This window comes from Agelaius tricolor, unplaced genomic scaffold, assembly GCF_023055355.1.
Source record: "Agelaius tricolor isolate 1412-34295 unplaced genomic scaffold, bAgeTri1.0.p SCAF_14, whole genome shotgun sequence".
In the NCBI taxonomy this organism is placed as follows: Eukaryota; Metazoa; Chordata; class Aves; order Passeriformes; family Icteridae; genus Agelaius; species Agelaius tricolor.
Window position 1 is genome coordinate 4,927,516 of NW_027269274.1, and position 17,475 is coordinate 4,944,990.

General features: G+C 40.0%; 1 protein-coding gene across 1 annotated transcript; it reads left to right on the forward strand.

Annotated features, from left to right (window-relative positions):
• The first annotated feature begins 391 nt into the window (after positions 1–391).
• TMF1 (TATA element modulatory factor 1) lies at positions 392–17,402 on the forward strand. Its single transcript, XM_071439370.1, has 17 exons — positions 392–669; positions 2,678–3,918; positions 4,778–4,881; positions 5,739–5,865; positions 6,729–6,834; positions 7,477–7,619; positions 8,328–8,494; positions 8,642–8,798; positions 9,245–9,337; positions 9,928–10,084; positions 10,854–11,046; positions 11,302–11,371; positions 11,455–11,547; positions 12,514–12,624; positions 12,991–13,137; positions 13,448–13,573; positions 14,432–17,402. Exons 1-17 carry the CDS (start codon positions 528–530, stop codon positions 14,573–14,575), a joined length of 3,321 nt encoding a protein of 1,106 aa, XP_071295471.1. The 5' UTR covers positions 392–527; the 3' UTR covers positions 14,576–17,402.
• The last annotated feature ends 73 nt before the right edge of the window (positions 17,403–17,475 follow it).

The following is a 17,475-nucleotide window of genomic DNA, read 5'->3' on the forward strand; positions in this document are numbered from 1 at the left end:
TACAAACTGAACAAGGGGAAATAGGACAAGGAGTAACAGATTCAAATTGAGCGAGGGGAAGTAGGACAAGGAGTAATGGGTACAAATTGAAAAAAGGGAAATTTAGGCTAGATACTCAGAAGAAATTATTTCCTCTGAGGGTTGAGAGGGGCTGGCACAGGTTGCCCAGAGAGGCTGCGGCTGCCCCAGCCCTGAAAGTGCTCCAGGCCGGGTCAGTTGGGGTTTGGAGCGGGAGGTGTCTGCCCACGGCAGGGACTGGAACCGGACGGTCTGTAAGTCCCTTCAGGCCCTGGGCTGAAGCTCCGCAGGCGCTGTCAAGGCGGGCGCGGTGCCCCGGCCCCGCCTCCCGGACGTGCCGGGCCGGACGCGGCTGCGCCGGGCCCGGGTGCGACGTGGATCCGGCGGCGCCTGCGCGGGGCCCTCGCTCCGCTCCGCTCCGCTCCCTCAGCACCGCGCCCGGCCCGGCCCGCCGGCCCCGCCGGCAGCGGGGGCAGCCGCGGGGAACGGGCGCTGCGGAGCCGCCGAGGATGAGCTGGTTCAACGCCTCGCAGCTGTCCAGCTTCGCCAAGCAGGCGCTGTCGCAGGCGCAGAAGTCCATCGACCGGGTGCTGGACATCCAGGCCGAGGAGACCCCCTGGCCCGACGCCGTCATCCCCGACTACGGTGACGGTAAGGGCTCACCCGGCCGCCGTGCCGGGCCTCGCGGCCCCGAGCCTCGCCCGCCTCCTCCGCTGTCTCCCCCTTATCCTGGGGAGGTTTAACTGGCCCTCCGCCCAAAGCTGCCCCGGGTTTTATAATTCAGAGCCCCCTCTGGTTCAATAATCCACGTTCCGCTCCCTCCCGTGCCGGGGGACACCGACACGAAGCCGGGGCAGGTTCAGTTCAGAGCCTGGCTGGTGTCACCAGTGTCCTGCTTTTATCGCATAGGTAGCACTGAGCTTCATATCCCTGCTTCTCGAGGCGTTATTTATTTATATTTGTTTTGCTGAGGAGCGAATAAAAACTCAGTAATATAAAAGGGGAGATCATGCTCTTTTCAGAAGCTTGCATGGATTCACTCTCTCACAACAGGAGGGGCAGAGTAGAAGCTGAAAGTCTGGTCCATGTGAACCAAATGAAATTTCCACTTTTCGTGGCTCCCAGTTCATAATCCTCCCAACATCTGTTGAAAGGAATGTGCTGGTGGAAAAGTTGTCATGGCTATGAGGAAGTGTCTCCCTTGTGCATATGCTAATGGAGAGCCTGAAGGAATGGTCAGCCCTAAGCTGCTCTTTGGAAGGGAAGACCAAAAAGGAGCCCTCGTGTTAGAAACTCCCCCCAAAATAATACCTTAAAGATAACAACAATAATAATAACAACAATAATAACGAATAATAATAACAATAAAATAATAATAAACATCTGGAATTAGTGTAATTTCTACAACTACGTCTAGAAAAACGATGTGTATTTGGAGGAGGAGGAGGTTATTTCCAGGTGAAGCCACAGCAGAGTGAGATTTCTGAAAACTGACAGCTGTAGCGACTGAAAATGTTTTCCAGGTTGGTTGCTCAGCAAAGGTCAGGTTGGGATGTCTTTGTCCCTTTGAGGGCTTGGCAGTCATGTAAGTAGTCAGGTGTCACCTTAAAATGCAGAAATCATTTATAGAAAACTCTGTCATGCTTAATTTCTCAAAGCTTTAGACTTGTCAAAATTTTTAAAATTTTATTTGTATCTTAGTATTTATGGTAGTTCTGTAATTCATAAGAAGAGCACGAAGATCAGGCTGCATCTGGTTTTCAGGGAAAACCTTGTTTTTAAGAGATGTCAAAATATGTTCTGAATGTTACAGTTAACTCAGAAGTTTTTCTGAAGCTATTGAATCATGGACAAGGTAGCAATAAGTGAGATGCTTGTAGTAATAAATCACAGGTTTGTAGTATTTTGGGCAACGAAAACAGTAATTATCTGGATTTGAGATTTGAGGCCAACAGCTATCAACTGTTCTGAAAGTAGAAGCCAGCTTTAAATATTGTAACTCAGCATTTTTACTAGATGCTGCTGTATACAGTGAGTTTGTTTTTAAGTAGCCTGAAATAGTTATGTTACCCAGATTATGTTTGTAGGTACAAAATTGAATACTGGTTTTTGAGTTCTCTTTCTTACTTCAGATGCTACTGAAATTTGATGCTAAAATTCTTGTTCTTGCTGTTGACAAGTCCTGGAAAAGCTGCAAGAAATACAATAATTGGAATTGTTGATGTTGTTTTAGGGCAGCTTCAGAACTGAACAGTTCAGTATTTCTCTACAGAAGAGACAAATTCTCAGCTGGACAGCTGCTGATTTTTATTGTCAGCTCCATGCTGATGTATGAGGAAAAATGAAGTCTTGTCAGAAACTGAAGGGCAAGAGCCCTTCATACAGTGTCAATTCTGCAAATACTTAAAGCTTTTCCCCTCTGTTTTCTGTAATGGTGTGTGAAGTGTTTATGTGCTACTTGCAGATAACTTTTAAGACCTTGTAATTTTTTCCTCCTTTTTAAATCAGTATAATTCTCCTAACTACAGCTTTTCATGTTGTTTTGCCTGGACTCCTTTCCCTGTAGGGAAGCAGGAGGCCACATTTGCTTTTGCTTGTAGCCTTCAAAGTGGTTTTTTTTTTTTTTTTGCCTACCTCCCTTTTTTCCTTTTTTTTTTAGGAACAAATTCTCTCATAAGTGGAGGATGGGACACATCTTCCTGGGGCTTGAACTCAACTACAGAACCCCAGAATCAGCCAGTATCGCCCGTAGCCATCACAAAGCCCGTCAGGAGGACGGTTGTGGATGAATCTGAAAACTTCTTCAGTGCCTTTCTCTCCCCAACAGATGTTCAGAGTATACAGAAAAACCCAGTGGTGTCCAAACCTCCAGCCAAATCCCAGCGACCCAAAGAGGAGGTGAAAAGCTCTTTAAAGGAGTCTCAGCACTCCAGTCAGCTGGAAGGGCCAGTGACAGCAGAGACAGAGGTCCAGGATTCCTCCGGAGCTGTCCTGGACTTGAAAAGCCTTGATATTCCCAAGGAAGAATTAGAAGAGAATGCTGTGCTTAAATCTGATGGCCAGCATGAAGCAAGCACAAATGAAGTTACTGACAAAAAGGTGTCTGCTCTAAATTTTGAAGAACCTGAAGATTCTCCTACTGGAAAATCCAGTGTAGGAGGAGATGGAGCAGGAGGTGCAGCCGAGGGCACTTCTCAGCCCCTTGGAGCAGGCACGAAAGACCTGGGTTTGGAAGGGAAGGAGAGAAAGACTGAGGACAGACAAAGCAATACCCCATCACCTCCCATCAGCACCTTCTCCTCAGGCACTTCCACAACCAGTGATATTGAAGTTCTGGACCACGAAAGTGTGATAAGTGAGAGCTCAGTAAGTTCCAGACAAGAAGCCGCAGATTCCAAATCCAGCCTTCACCTCATGCAGACGTCGTTCCAGCTCCTGTCCACGTCTGCCTGTGCGGATTACAATCGCTTAGATGACTTCCAGAAAATGACTGAGAGCTGTGGCTCCTCGGATGCTTTTGAAAGAATTGATTCATTCAGTGTGCAGTCCTTGGACAGCAGGAGTGTCAGTGAAATAAATTCAGATGATGAGTTATCAGGCAGGGCTTCTGCTTCAGCGTCTGTTGCTGTCAGTCCTTCCGTGCCAAAGACAGAAACGGTTGACGCCCTGAAAAATAAACCTGAAAGCTTGAATGATGCTCCTGTGCTCCATGCTGAGGAAGCTGAGATGGAAGAGAGTGGGAGAAGTGCAACTCCTGTTAATTCTGAGCAGCCAGATGTTGTTTTGGTTGCAGCTGTGCAAACTGTTGAAGAGCAGGTGGTGAAGGAGGAGGCTGAGCCCCAGCAGGATGCTGGGGAACAACTGGTAGAAGAGGACACTGAAAAGCAAGAGCTTAAAAAGGTAAATAAAACATGTATTGCAAACACACCTTTTAATTGCAAATGAGACTTCTGACATTTTCTTACACTGTCCTATATCTCTTAGATCAGCTTATTTGAATGAATTAATCGATGCTGAACTATCTGACCCTGTAGAAAACTGTCCCTGATATCCCGCAGTGGAACAGTACTGGTAACATTTCTGATCAGATACTTGTGGGTTTCACCTGACCCACCTGGTTGTCATTGTTGGGAATTGTGAGTAAGGGTGGCAAACAGGAAGCCTAATAAGTCAAATGTGTTATTTTAGTTCTTTGGTGTTTACATTTGTGTATTTTCTTGTACTTTTGTTACCTATGTTCAACTTTCCAAAACTTGATATTAAGAAATTATTTTGAGGATGTGAGCTAAGAGCTTTAGACCCTGAGTGAAAGTTTTCCTCCCTCATCTGAGGCTGTTCTGCTGCTTTGTGCTAATGTTTCACAGAAGAGACTTTCCTATGGAAATTATTCTGTGAAGAACCTTAGGAGTCCCAATGCTTAATGTAAGCCAGAGTTTTACAGACTAGCAGCTCTAGTTAAAAACTTCATGTATAATTAAACTGTATCACAATTGATGATTTTTTTGCAGGAACTTACTTGAGCTACATGTGCTGATTTATTAGGATTTCTACACTTGTAGTAAACAGTTGTCTTTATGTTCAGGTGTGTGGCAGAAACACGATAATCCTCACTGGCTTCTGCCCCAAATTCCTGAAACATTGACCACTTCAATTTTAAATAGTCTTGTGAGGGAATAGGAGGGGGGAGAAGGGAAAGCCTGCCCCTCTTGTGTTTTAATTGTCCCATTAATCTGATCTGTATCTATAAAACCTTGTCCAGATGATTGATGCATTAACTGAGAAGCTGGAGAAGAGGGAAATACAGTTACTGAGCACTAGTAAAGAGAGGGCTCGCTTGGAAGAAGCTTATGATAACCTCAAAGAGTAAGTATGAAAATACACTCAGTGCTGGAACTGTGACTTTGCTGTAGTAAAATCTTAGATAATAGATCAAACAAGGAGCTTTGTGACTGGAGCAAAGGTTCCAGGGGATGTGCACTGTTTGGGAAAGGTGGCAACAGTGATGGCATGTGCTGTGATAAGGTTTTTTAAAAGACATTATTTTTTGGAGCTAAAATCTCTTTTGAGGGGGGGCTGGGGAAAGAGTTTTCAGTAAGCAAGCAGTAGGAATGACAAATGTGGAGAATCAGTCTGGGTTACTAGTAAAGATCTTTATTATAAGACAAGATTCAGCTATTAAGAGAGACTGACTTTGCTGATACAGAGGGATGAACCTGATTTACTGAGTAATTTGTTGACTAAAATGTAGGCAGAGATACTATGGAAGAAGGGCTGGTTGTAGGGGAAAGCCTGAAATAATTATTTAATTTGGTTAAAGTTAAAAGTTGTATTTGGAAAGTTGTATTTACCAGCTCATTGATCAAATATTGAGTTTTAAAATGTACAGATGCATGATGCTGTTGTTTAATGACTAAATTGATCCTAACTTAGAAAATAGATGAAATAATTAACCCTTTTATATGATACAGATTATGGTTAACTAAAAAAGACTTTTTCAAGGAGCAAAACATTTAAGATAAATCAAGCACTTAGTTCTGTTTTCATGAGTGAACTACTGAATTGATAAAGATCTTTGATTAGGACTTCTGATACAGATGTCAGGTTTTTTGATTTAGCTTATCATGTGTAATAAAAGTAAAATACTTCTGAAAAGCATTTAAGACAACTTGTTGCAAACTGTGCAACATGCAACTGTTCTGAAATGTTCATTTTAAATGCAGTGAAATGTTTAGAATGAAAGAAGAGAGCAGCAGCCTTTCATCTCTTAAAGAGGAGTTTGCTCAGAGAATTGCAGATGCTGAGAAGAAGCTCCAACTAGCCTGCAAAGAGAGAGATGCAGCTAAAAAGGTGATTTGGCTTTTTTATTAAATTAATATTTATTAGTTTATGACACAATTGAATTTCTTGAGGAAAAACAATTAATATTAACCAAGGGAAAAGCATGAGCTGCTTCCAACCATCCAGGCTGCTTGGTGTTCAAATCTTGTGTTCTTGCATCCATGCTGTGAACCAGCTTGGGGAACTCATTTAAATGGGAAAAAAGAGATTTAATGTGTGCTCTCATTCACCTTGTACCAAATAAGTATTTGCATTGGTGAGGGAGAATGGCCTGGGGATGTGAGGAAGGGCTGAAGAATGGGAATGGCTTCTTTAGAGGATTAGCTGGGAGGAAAATTAAGGGCTGACCGCAGATTGATTTGGAACAAGCATAGAAATCTACAGCAGCAAAGTTTATGGGGTTTAAATGTTCTTGACCTGGTGTCACAGCATTTCATTTCTCTAGCTTAATGCAGAAAGGAAACTCAAATCTGACTGAAAACCAAATATTTTTCAGCTGTTTGTCACTGTGTTGACACAGCAGTGAGTTGAATTAGAAAAATTATTCAGTAGCTACGTGTGAATAGGACAGGTTGTTTTTTCTCTATTGCAAAAGTTTCAAGCAAATTGAATTGATAGGGAAGTTAGAACAGATTGTACAGAGGATTTACAGAGTTTCAGTCCTTGGAGGTTTTTAAAACTTGATGCAATAAGGCTCTGAGAAATCTGTTTTGATCAGATAATCTCCAGAGTTCCCTTCCAACCTAAATTGTTTTCCAAGCAAAGTCTTGTGAGAGGAAGGGCAGAAGAAAAAGGTGATCAGAGTAACTCACTCTGTTTTTCTCTCCGTGTATTTTGATAAACAATCTTAAGTATTTTATCCTATTGTTTAGGAAGTAAAGACTGTTAAAGAGGAATTGGCTACTAGACTTAATACTAATGAAACTGCTGAATTATTGAAAGAAAAAGAAGAGCAAATCAAAGGATTAATGGAGGAAGGTGAGAATTAACTTTTGTTTTGTAGTAAAAGTGTGTGGAATAGTTTGAAATATAGTGGCCTTGCATGCAAGCCTTCTTTGTGTGGGGAAGAAGTGCTAAATTAGAAGCATATTGGATGTTTCTGAATGTTTGAAGCATTTAGTGAGTAGCAAAGTGTAACAGGAGGGGTCAGGCAGGTACAGGTGCCTGGAGAGGTGATTTCTGCAAGATACAGTAACAGGTGCTGAGAGATAAAACCAACATGTACAGAACAACATTCCATGTTCCATTCAGAAGAAATCTAATGAGGGCATTGTTCATGGCATTTCTACAGTGTCCCCTTTAATACTTATTAATTTTGGAATTGAAAGATAGATATTCAATAAGAAGATAATTTTTTTTCCCTGACATGATGAGCTCTCTTGCTTAATTTTCAAAGCCTTTTACCTCCTATCCTCTCTCACTGTAGCTCAGTGTAGCAAGGATATGTCAGGATAAGATAGATTTAAACTTAAGAACTTGCATGAAAAATTGTAAGAATAAATATTTCCATATTTACTGGAGTATTGTTTTCATGGGACTAAAGAGCAAGGCTGGTGTGAATAGGGAGAATCCATAGCTTATCACCAGTATGCACTGGCTTCATGTTCAATTTCTTCACAGGAGAAAAGCTTTCCAAACAGCAGCTGCAGAATTCCAACATTATTAAGAAATTAAGAGCCAAAGAGAAAGAGAGAGAAAATATTAACACAAAACAGAACAAAAAGATTAAAGAATTGGAAGAGGAGTTGCAGCATTTAAAACAGGTGAGATATTTGTTGATTTTTTTTTCCAACTTTTTATATTAGGTGCCTTTTGGGAGGGCTCAATTTATCAAGAGCCTTTTGGGAGGGCTCTTGATAAATTGACATTTTTTTATTTTCTGGAGACTTCTCTATTTCATAGAATCCTGGAATGGTTTGGGTTGGAAGGGACCCTTAAGCCCATCCAGTTTTATCCCCTGCTGTGGGCAGGGAGACCTTGCACTATCCCAGACTGCTCCAGGCCCCATCCAGCCTGGCCTTGGACACTTCCAGGGATGGGGTAATCACAGTTTCTGTAGGCACCCTGTGCCAGGGTCTCACCATTTCACATTATTGGAGCGCTGAGCTGTGATTTATGTGTGTATTCCTTGTAAAACTGCAGTGAGGGATCTTCTCAGCTGCTTGTTTGCACTAGCACTGCTGTTACCATGTGAGCTGGAAAACCTGTACCACCAAAACTGGGACAGTTAGTGATTGAGTCAAGACCTGACAAATTTCAGACCCAGGATGTGGAGTTGTGTGAAGCTGTGGTGAAGAGCAGCTCCCTCCTCTGGGCAAGGCAGGGAAGCAAAACCTTTCTCTTTCTGCCAGGTGTTAGTTGGGTTTAGCCTCTTTATCCCAAACTGGTTGGCACTGTTGTCACTGTCCTCAGGCAGTGTTGTCTGCCCCACGTCCTGGGATTTGTTTCATGTTTCTTGTGTGCACTGACAGGTTCTTGATGGCAAGGAAGACCTTGAGAAGCAGCATCGAGACAGCATTAAACAACTGAACAGTGTTGTGGAGAGACAAGAAAAGGACCTTACTAAACTTCAGGCAGAAGTGGAGGAACTTGAAGAAAGGAACAGGAGTGTGCAGGCAGCACTCGACAGTGCCTACAAGTAAGCAAAGCAATCACACCTTCAGATTGTGGCTTTTTCTTGTGCAATGCTTGTGAAACATTTAAATGTAACAAAGTTACTTTCCAAGTTGCTGTTGGCATTTAAATGTACTGAGGTTTGTTTATTTCTTTGGTTCTTTCTCCTCAGGGAACTTGCAGATCTTCATAAAGCTAATGCTACGAAGGACAGTGAGGCTCAGGAAGCAGCACTGAGTCGGGAGATGAAGGCCAAGGAAGAGCTCGGGTTAGCACTGGAAAAGGCCCAGGAGGAGGCTCGGCAGCAGCAGGAAGCTTTGGCAATCCAGGTGGGTCTGCAGTTCAGTAATAAACTCTGTAATTCAACAGGTGGCTGCACTGAGCTGCTGTGTACACCTGATGGAATGGACCTGGTGGAGCTCGTTTTTGTGTACTTAGCAAACACCCAGAGGATTTCTTCCCTGTGGAACTTGTTCCATATTAATGGGTTGGTTGTGCTAACCTTTAAAATACTAATTTTATTTTGAAATACTTACAATTTTACTTGTCTAGATGAAACTGCTTTGGCAGCCTCTGTATTAAGTTTGTGGTTATCTTACCTGTTAGAATTTTTAGTGATAGTTACACTGACTTATCTATTTGTGTGCATGCAAAAATGAAGCCTTTACTTGTAAACAAACATATCACTGTTTGAAAATGGTGTGGGACCGTGGCAAGGAATAGGTGATGATATAACCTTTGGCAAGAGTTTAGCAATAATTTCTTGTTTATTTAGGTGGCAGACCTGAGGCTGGCACTGCAACGTGCAGAGCAGCAGGCAGCAAGAAAAGAAGATTATTTACGGCAGGAAATTGGTGAACTACAACAGGTACTGGGACAAACAGATGATGCCCACTGGCATCTGCAAGGAGGACTTCTAAAAACCCAAAAATAAAATGCTACCATGACATGAGCAGCCTGAAAGAGAGGCTTTATTTTCCTTGTTACCTGCAGTGGTTGTCCTATTACAGAGGAGCAATAAAATATTAATGTTTTTTAAATCACATAGTGGAAAAAATGCCTTAGTTTTTTATGATGCCTCTTAAATAGAATGTTCTCCTTTTTTAATACGAGACAAAATACAGGCATTAATTCTGTGATAGTTGTGTAAAATTGTTGGCAAATGCACTATGGATGACTCTTTATCTGCTTCTTAAGAATATTTTTATTGTAGCCAAAATGTTTCAAATGATGCCCAGAACTCTGGAATTTCTGGGCCCATGCTCTGTTATGTATCTAAAAATGTTTAACTTCTCTCCTGGAATTTCACACTTTACTTTGAGTTTGAAGCACATGAACGTTAGATTGTAAAGCAGTAATCTTAGAATGTAAAGCAGCTGCTATTTATTTAGATGAACTCTATGAATGAATCTTTGAACCCATCAAATGATTTCAATTCTATTTGATTTGTGATTTCAGAGACTCCAAGAAGCAGAGAGCAGGAACCAAGAGCTGAGCCAAAGTGTAACCTCTGCCACACGGCCCCTGCTGAGGCAGATCGAGAACCTGCAGGCCACGCTGGGAGCACAGACCTCTGCTTGGGAGAAACTGGAGAAGAACCTTTCTGACAGGCTGGGTAAGATGGGAGGCTCCAGGTGAAGATGTGAGATGTGGGAAGGTAAATGTAAAGGGTTTAATGAACACTTGGCCAAAATGTAGATGGTGGATCAGGAGAGAGGAGCACCAAATGCTTTCCTGTAAGGAAATGGTCTGGGGGGTTATGCCAAGGTTCTTGGACAGGTAATCCACTGTAAAGCACTCTGTAACATGAGATGGTAAGGTGTACATGTCCTCACAGCACCTAAGGACATAGAGACACTGAAAGTATTCCAGCCTGATGCTGAGACTCCAGACTGTAAAGTTTGGAATCACTTACCTGACTAGGTGATGATACATATATTGTATCATCATATGATGATGATATTATATTGTATTATAGTATCAATATATGTACATATATTGTATGATGGATGATACATATCACTTACCTGCATAGGTGATGATACATTTGTTATTTGATACAGTAGTAACTTATTGTTTTAAATGACAAATACATTAAAAGCCCAAAGGTGGACCCAAAGAAATTGTTTCCTTTCTGGAAGCAATCTGTAGTTGTATATTGCATTCTAAAAGAGTCTGAAATCTGTTCATTCTGCATTGCTTTGATCCTCTGTGTGTGGAAAAATTTAATTTCCTTTACAAAAGAAAACAAGATGTATTTTTTAAGAAAGGTTAGTTGCATATAAAAAAAAACCTCAAATTCATTTTTGATATATAAGTAAGTGGCTGATATTCTAGATATTTGATCAGAAAAGGTTAAATTCCATGTTTTTTCTTACTGTTAGGGGAGTCTCAAACTCTTCTAGCTGCAGCTGCTGAGAGAGAACGGGCTGCTACAGAGGAACTTCTTGCTAATAAAATTCAGATGTCTTCTTCTGAATCTCAAAATAGTCTTTTAAGGCAAGAAAATACCCGTCTTCAGGCTCAGCTGGAAGTGGAGAGAAACAAATTGAAGAAAATGGAAAATGAGAACAGCAGGTGAGTTCATTTTTGGTTAACAGCATTTCTTTTTAATGTAGTGAAATGGAGTGTTGATATGACTGTGCAACGTGTTGGCACAATGTTACAAAAATATTTGAGGATACTTTGTTTCATTCTAAAGATTAAAGACTGTTACATTCATAACAATTTGTAGCCTTACAGCTGTGTTAGTTTTTAAAGCATCTGAATCTACAGGGAATAGAATGGAGAATACTTATTCATTAACTTTACCTCTTTCCTTCCTCTCTGTAGGTATGAGGTTGAGCTAGAAGGGCTCAAAGATGAGTATGCAAAAACCTTGGAAGATGCAAAGAAAGAAAAGGTATTGCCTAGTTCAGCTTTGATCTCTGTTATGCTTGAAATCTGAGCTAGCAGGAGATGAACAGTTTTTATTTCTCTTTGCAGGCACTGCTGGCTACTCAGTTAGAAATGGAGAAGATGAAGGTTGAACAGGAGAGGAAGAAGGCTGTTCTTGTCCAAGAAGCAGCAAAGGAGAAGGTGCCAAAACCCAACATTTATAAGTCTTACTGATATTGTCTTTATTTTAGGAGACATCTATAGCTGAAACTTTTAGTGCCTGGCAGTATCTTTCCAGTGAAATAGGTGATGTGTAAGACTCACTGAAATAAGTTTTGAGTAATAGTCTATTTAACCTGAGAAGAGGTAAAATATGGATTGTTGTCTCAGTCCTCTGTGTTCTTTGAGCACTCTTGGATCCTTTTTCTTCTGAAGCTACTTGTTTCCTCTGCTCAGACTACCAGCATTGCTTCCACTGAATGCCTGTTTTGTTTCAGTGTGTAATGTTCCACATGCTTTCCAGCTGAAGTCACAAGTCACAGAGCAATCCTCAATAGTCATTAAATTCATTACCACTAATTAGCAGTTAGTATTCAGTAAAACTATTTCTGTTGTTTGTTTGTTACTGTCTCCAGTCCTAAAATCTAAGTGCTTTCTCCTTCAGAGGTTAGCATGCTTGTAGATGCTGCCTGGAAAAAGGGGCCAGTCTGTTTTGAAGAGGTATCAGTAAATTATTAGCATGTGAAAAATCCTGGAATTTAATCTATACACTTGATTTAAAAAGAAGAAAAAGGCCTTTACATTAATTCTAAGAGATGTTCTTCTGGGTGTGAGATGTTCTTTCTGTGATACACTTGGATGTACAAAACTTCCTCTGAGTCTCTCTTGGCTACTTGAAAGAGAACCATTTTTTGGTGTAATTTGCAGCTTCTGTCTTCATTTCCTGAAAGGTCCAAGATCTTGAGGACAGGCTGTGTTACAGCACAGAAATTCTTTGCTGTTGAACTTTCATATGTCTTAGGTGTGGGGCAAGTAGAAAATCTATCACACAGTGTTCTATAGTTGTTGGTGAAAAAGGGAGGCTATTTATAGAATCTCTTTTAGCATGTTGTGAGTGGTTTTTCCTTTTCCAGCTGGTGATTTTGGATGTCTTTCTTTGTTTTTAAGGACCGAAAGCCATTCACAGTTGAGACTGTATCAAGCACACCATCAATGTCCCGCTCCAGTTCCATAAGTGGGGTGGACATGGCAGGTCTTCAGACCTCTTTCCTCTCACAGGTAGGATAGATCACCTATAATGGCTTTTTTCTTCTTGACAGACCACTTACTTTCCTCCTCAAGAACTTGTAGTGACATAGAAAATGACTCTTCAAGCGTGTATTGGCCTTAGACAAGGTAACATCCTGTGCAGAAACACCTAAAAATCTGCTTACAAAAATGTCTGTGACTGTAAAACATACAATTGATTTATTTTTACTTGCACTCCTGGTTTAGGGCACAGCCCTTGAAAACAAGCTTTAAGCATTTCAATGCTTGCCTAGCACAGTGTATTTTAAATCTTAAGTTATGCCATATTTAGGAGAGGGAAGATTCCAAAATGGCCATGTTTTTGTCTAATTTTCATCTTCTCTAATCTGTTTGTAGGATGATCCTCATGATCACTCATTTGGACCAATAACTACCAGTGGCAGCAATCTCTATGATGCAATAAGGATGGGATCAGGTTCAAGTGTAATTGAAAACCTTCAGTCACAGCTAAAACTAAGAGAAGGGGAGATTTCACATCTACAGGTATCTTTTCAGAAAGTTTGATGTGTGTTACAAGAACTCTGTGAACCAGCACAGCTGAGTAGGGATGAGCACAAGAAGGATTTGTTGATTCCTTTTTTGTTTTGGCAAGGACCTATCCAGAAAACCTATCTGTCTGAAAAGTAAAATATCCAGGACACTGAGATTTGAGGAGAAAGTGAGAGTGGATCTGAGATGTGCTGTTTCACAGTCTGCTTAAGAATAAACCTTAATTACTGTGTATTTTGATATGGCGTTTTATAAATACAGTGAATTTTTTCCTTCTCCTCCTTGTTATGTGTGTTTACCCTAGCTGGAAATTGGAAACCTGGAGAAAACTCGATCAATAATGGCAGAAGAGCTGGTTAAATTAACAAATCAAAATGATGAACTTGAAGAAAAAGTGAAGGAAATACCCAAATTACGCACACAGTTAAAGGTAACTGCATTTCTGGTGTAAATCCACAGTAAAATGTAGATAATTGTATTTCTTTAGGAGTAGACCTGTCAGTTTAGGAAGATACTCAAATCTGTCTCTAAGCATAAGTGACTGAAGAGCCTGGTTTTGATCTTTTTATTTTTTTTTTATTATTTTTATATATAGTAGAATCTAAAAGTGCCCACTCCATGGTTAGGGAGTCACTTCAAAACACAGTTGTTGGAAACATATGCTGTGCTAAACCAGGGAGAGACCATTTTTGTTTCTATCATTTAGGAAGTTGTCTGGAACTGGATTTTTTAGTAGAGGAAAAGTTTTGATAAAGAGCATGGGCTTATGAGGTTGATGCAGAAGCTGAATATAGAGATACATAAACAGAAATGGAAATATATGAATATATGTCCAGTAGAGATACATACATAGAAATAGGATAAACAATTGGATCCTAATGTTTAAGACTTTAAATATTTGAAAAGTTTTGGAATAATTTTTGAATACAGAATGTTCAGTTCTCTCATTTCCCAAGCTGGTCGTTCTTGTAATAAAACAGTGCAGTTTTCTAACTGTTTTTTAATACTTAAGCAACTGAACTTCAGGGTGCTTCAGGGTCCTCTGAAGCCAGCACTAATTCTTTTTATGATCTTTGGATTATCTTCCTTTTACATCTAGAATATAAATCCAGCTGTATTCAAAGCACAAAGTACTTTTGAAGTTTACTGAGTGCTTCACTGTGGTTACACTTTGGTGAGGTGGTGCTGCCCTCATTTCCCCTGGCAGTGTAAAACACTGCCCAGCAGCAGCTTGTTTGAAGCTGCCAGTGAGAACCAGTGAGATAACACTGTGTTAAAATCCTTGCAGGATTTGGATCAGAGGTACAACACCATTCTCCAGATGTATGGGGAGAAGGCAGAGGAGGCTGAGGAGCTCCGACTGGATCTGGAAGATGTGAAAAACATGTACAAGACTCAGATAGATGAACTTTTAAAACAAAGACAAAATTAATTCCTCGTGGAACTGTTAGCATTGTATGGTGACAGACTGTAAAGATAACTGTTTATGTAAATGCTGAATTTAAATGTCTTGTAAAAAAATCCTGTATTATAGAAAATGTGACTATATAATAGAGTTCATATGTTGACAGAAGAATCAATGCTTTAAGTGTCCTGTTCTGTCTGCAGTTAAATTATTTGTGCAATATTTAATTTTTTTTCTTCAGTCATCCCTTTATTTAAGTTTTTGCTAAATGGTGGGCCATTTTACTTAAGCAGCAGAATTTATGGTTGTTACCTTGGGAGACAGCACTGGAAGGCATGAGTAGTACTAAAGCAGCCCTTGATTCATAATCTTTGTAAACCTGTGAAAATCACTTTAGAAGTCTGTCTCAAGTGTTCAAATGAGTTTTTCTAAAATCTTATCAGGTAATTTTTAATAACTAAGTAGCAGAGATTTGCTGTCTGAAGCATACCTGGTGGATATTTTTATGACAGGAAAATCTTCAATTTGCTTACAACATCTGAACATGTCAGGGTGATTATTCTTAGACAAATCAGATTAGTCTGACTACTTAACACTAAGTCCTCTAAAGCAGAGTGTGAGACTCAGATGAGACTTCAAATTACAGCTTCATCTTGGATATTGCTTGTGTTCTCATGAGCAGTCTGGAGACAGCAGCTCTGCTTGTAATGATAAATGTGTTCAACTTTTAACACCAGAAATCTCAGCTGTTAAATATCTGTTCTAGATTTAGTAGCTAATTTTTAACAGTAGCTAGAACAGTTCAGAAGAATGCAGGAAACTGATTTTTTAAAAATAAATTGCTGCAGATCTCATGGTTCCTTTTATATAAGTAGCAAGGGTTAGACTTCTTGTAACACTGAACTGTGGCTTAATAATAGAGCAAGTCTCCAGTGGCTGCAGAGTATTTCTCATGCCATTCAAGGTATTGGTCAAACAGCACTCACATGACTTGGAGCTGAGCTGCATTTTTGGTAATGTCAGAGGAAATGTTTGAATTGGACCCTTGGGAATGCTGAGAAGGAGCTGTGTCTTCCTCTCTGCATTCCAGAGAGCAAATATTTTGCTGCATCCCAGAACCTACTCGTGTGAAATACTGGGCAGTTGGAATTCTTTGCTTATCACACCAGTGCCTCTGTTGGGAGAGGTTTTTTTTTTCCCAGACCAGTTGTAATTTGGGAACTCTTTCCCTGCTTGGGCATTTGGTGGCCTGACACACAAAGGATGTGAAGGATGAGGAGTTGCTTCTGCAGAAATGCCTCTTGGTAATATGATTTTACTGTGGGTGTTGAGGATTTATTCCTCACTGGGAGAACAGGATTTATTCCTCACTGAAGTTACACAAGCAAGGGAATGTTCATGGAAAATCCCAGTCTGATTTGAAATTCAGGCAGTTACTCTGTGAGGATTTCATTAAAACCATAGAGCCAGAACACCTAAATTTGTTGTAACTCCCCATCTGTTATAGAAGCTTCTAACTGCTTTAATAAAAATACTTTTTTCCCTTCCTTTTATTTTTTTTTTTTCATTGGGAGGTGGGAGGGAATTACCTCTTGTCTTCATTTCAGTTTTGGAAACCATGGTGGTACGATTTTCCTTCTAAAAACCTCAGAATTTAACACTTTGCCTTCATATTAAAGCATGGTTGGTTACTCTTAAGTTTCTGGAAAACCCCAGACCAATCAAACCTTATCAAAAATCAGTCCCTATTAAAACACTTGCTGGAATTTTACTGATTTAGAATTATGATGTACAAGGGTTAGTTGAGCCTTTTCTTAAGAAAACAACTCTTTGTGATGGTCAAAGATTAGAAATTCTGTTTTGTCTACTACAGTGAATCAATAACTTCCTGGTTTTCACCTTTTTTTTAAATTATCTCGGCAGACAAATGCAGCAAAGAAAAATAAATTATTTTATAGTCCTGAAGGACTGACAGTTCTGAATATGTCTTGGGCTATCTTGTTTACAAGAGCTTAGGTAAAAGGGAAATTATAACATGCAATCAGCATTAACTATTTTAGATGTAAAAACACAAAAGGTATTAGATTTTTAAATTTTACTAAAGTAGATGTAAATATTTGTATTGATTATTTTTGGATTATATATTCCCTTGTAGTGGAATCTTTAATATCACCTGAAAATCAGATGGCCTTCTGTGTCTTAATCATCAAAGCCTTAGAAAACAAAGTGGCTGTTGGAAGGTAACATAGACTTTAAAATATCCTGGTTTGCTCATCTTCGATCTAACTGTATGCTTGTTTTGAAAAAACATTAATGTCTGCTTGGCACACTTAATTCATTGCTCTTACTGAGATTGCCTAGGAGAGTAACGTGCAAAATGAAAGGCTTTAGGGTACAATTCTAGCACTCACTTTTGTCTAAGTTTATTATTTTAGAACATCCTTTTGAAAGCAACTAATTTCGCTTTCATTTTCACTGGATAAGCAAGTATGAAAAATGTTATTTAAAGGTTACTCAGTGTAGTGTTTGGAGGGAGCTGACTTGCTGATGGAAAGGCCTCTGTGGGTTTGGATGAGGAGTAGATTTCTCTGGTACTCACTTCCTTTAGGAGCTCAGGAGCCGATGTTCAAACTCCCATGGCAAATTCACATGAAAGAAGGGTTTGGTTTTTTTTTTTTCTCCTGCTACATGTTGTAATTTATGTGCTTACATTTTACTAAGGGCTATGATGATCCTTAATAAAAGGTGAAATGGTTATCACAGTGAAATTAAACCCCTTGGATTCTAGTTGTAAAATATGTATAAACTGTATAAAGCACGGGTCAGCATATAATAAAATTTTCCGCTAACAGTGTGCTCTGGTTCTCTTTGAGAAAAGACTTAAAAATAATTCTGGGGAGGGTGGGTGGATGGGTGTGAACCTAGTG

Coding starts and splice junctions, on each gene's coding strand:
- TMF1 (XM_071439370.1), top strand. CDS start 528: ATGAGCTGGTTCAACGCCTCGCAGCTGTCCAGCTTCGCCAAGCAGGCG. Junction 11,047..11,301: donor ATGGAAAATGAGAACAGCAG/GTGAGTTCATTT, acceptor TCCTCTCTGTAG/GTATGAGGTTGAGCTAGAAG. Junction 11,548..12,513: donor AAGAAGCAGCAAAGGAGAAG/GTGCCAAAACCC, acceptor TTTGTTTTTAAG/GACCGAAAGCCATTCACAGT.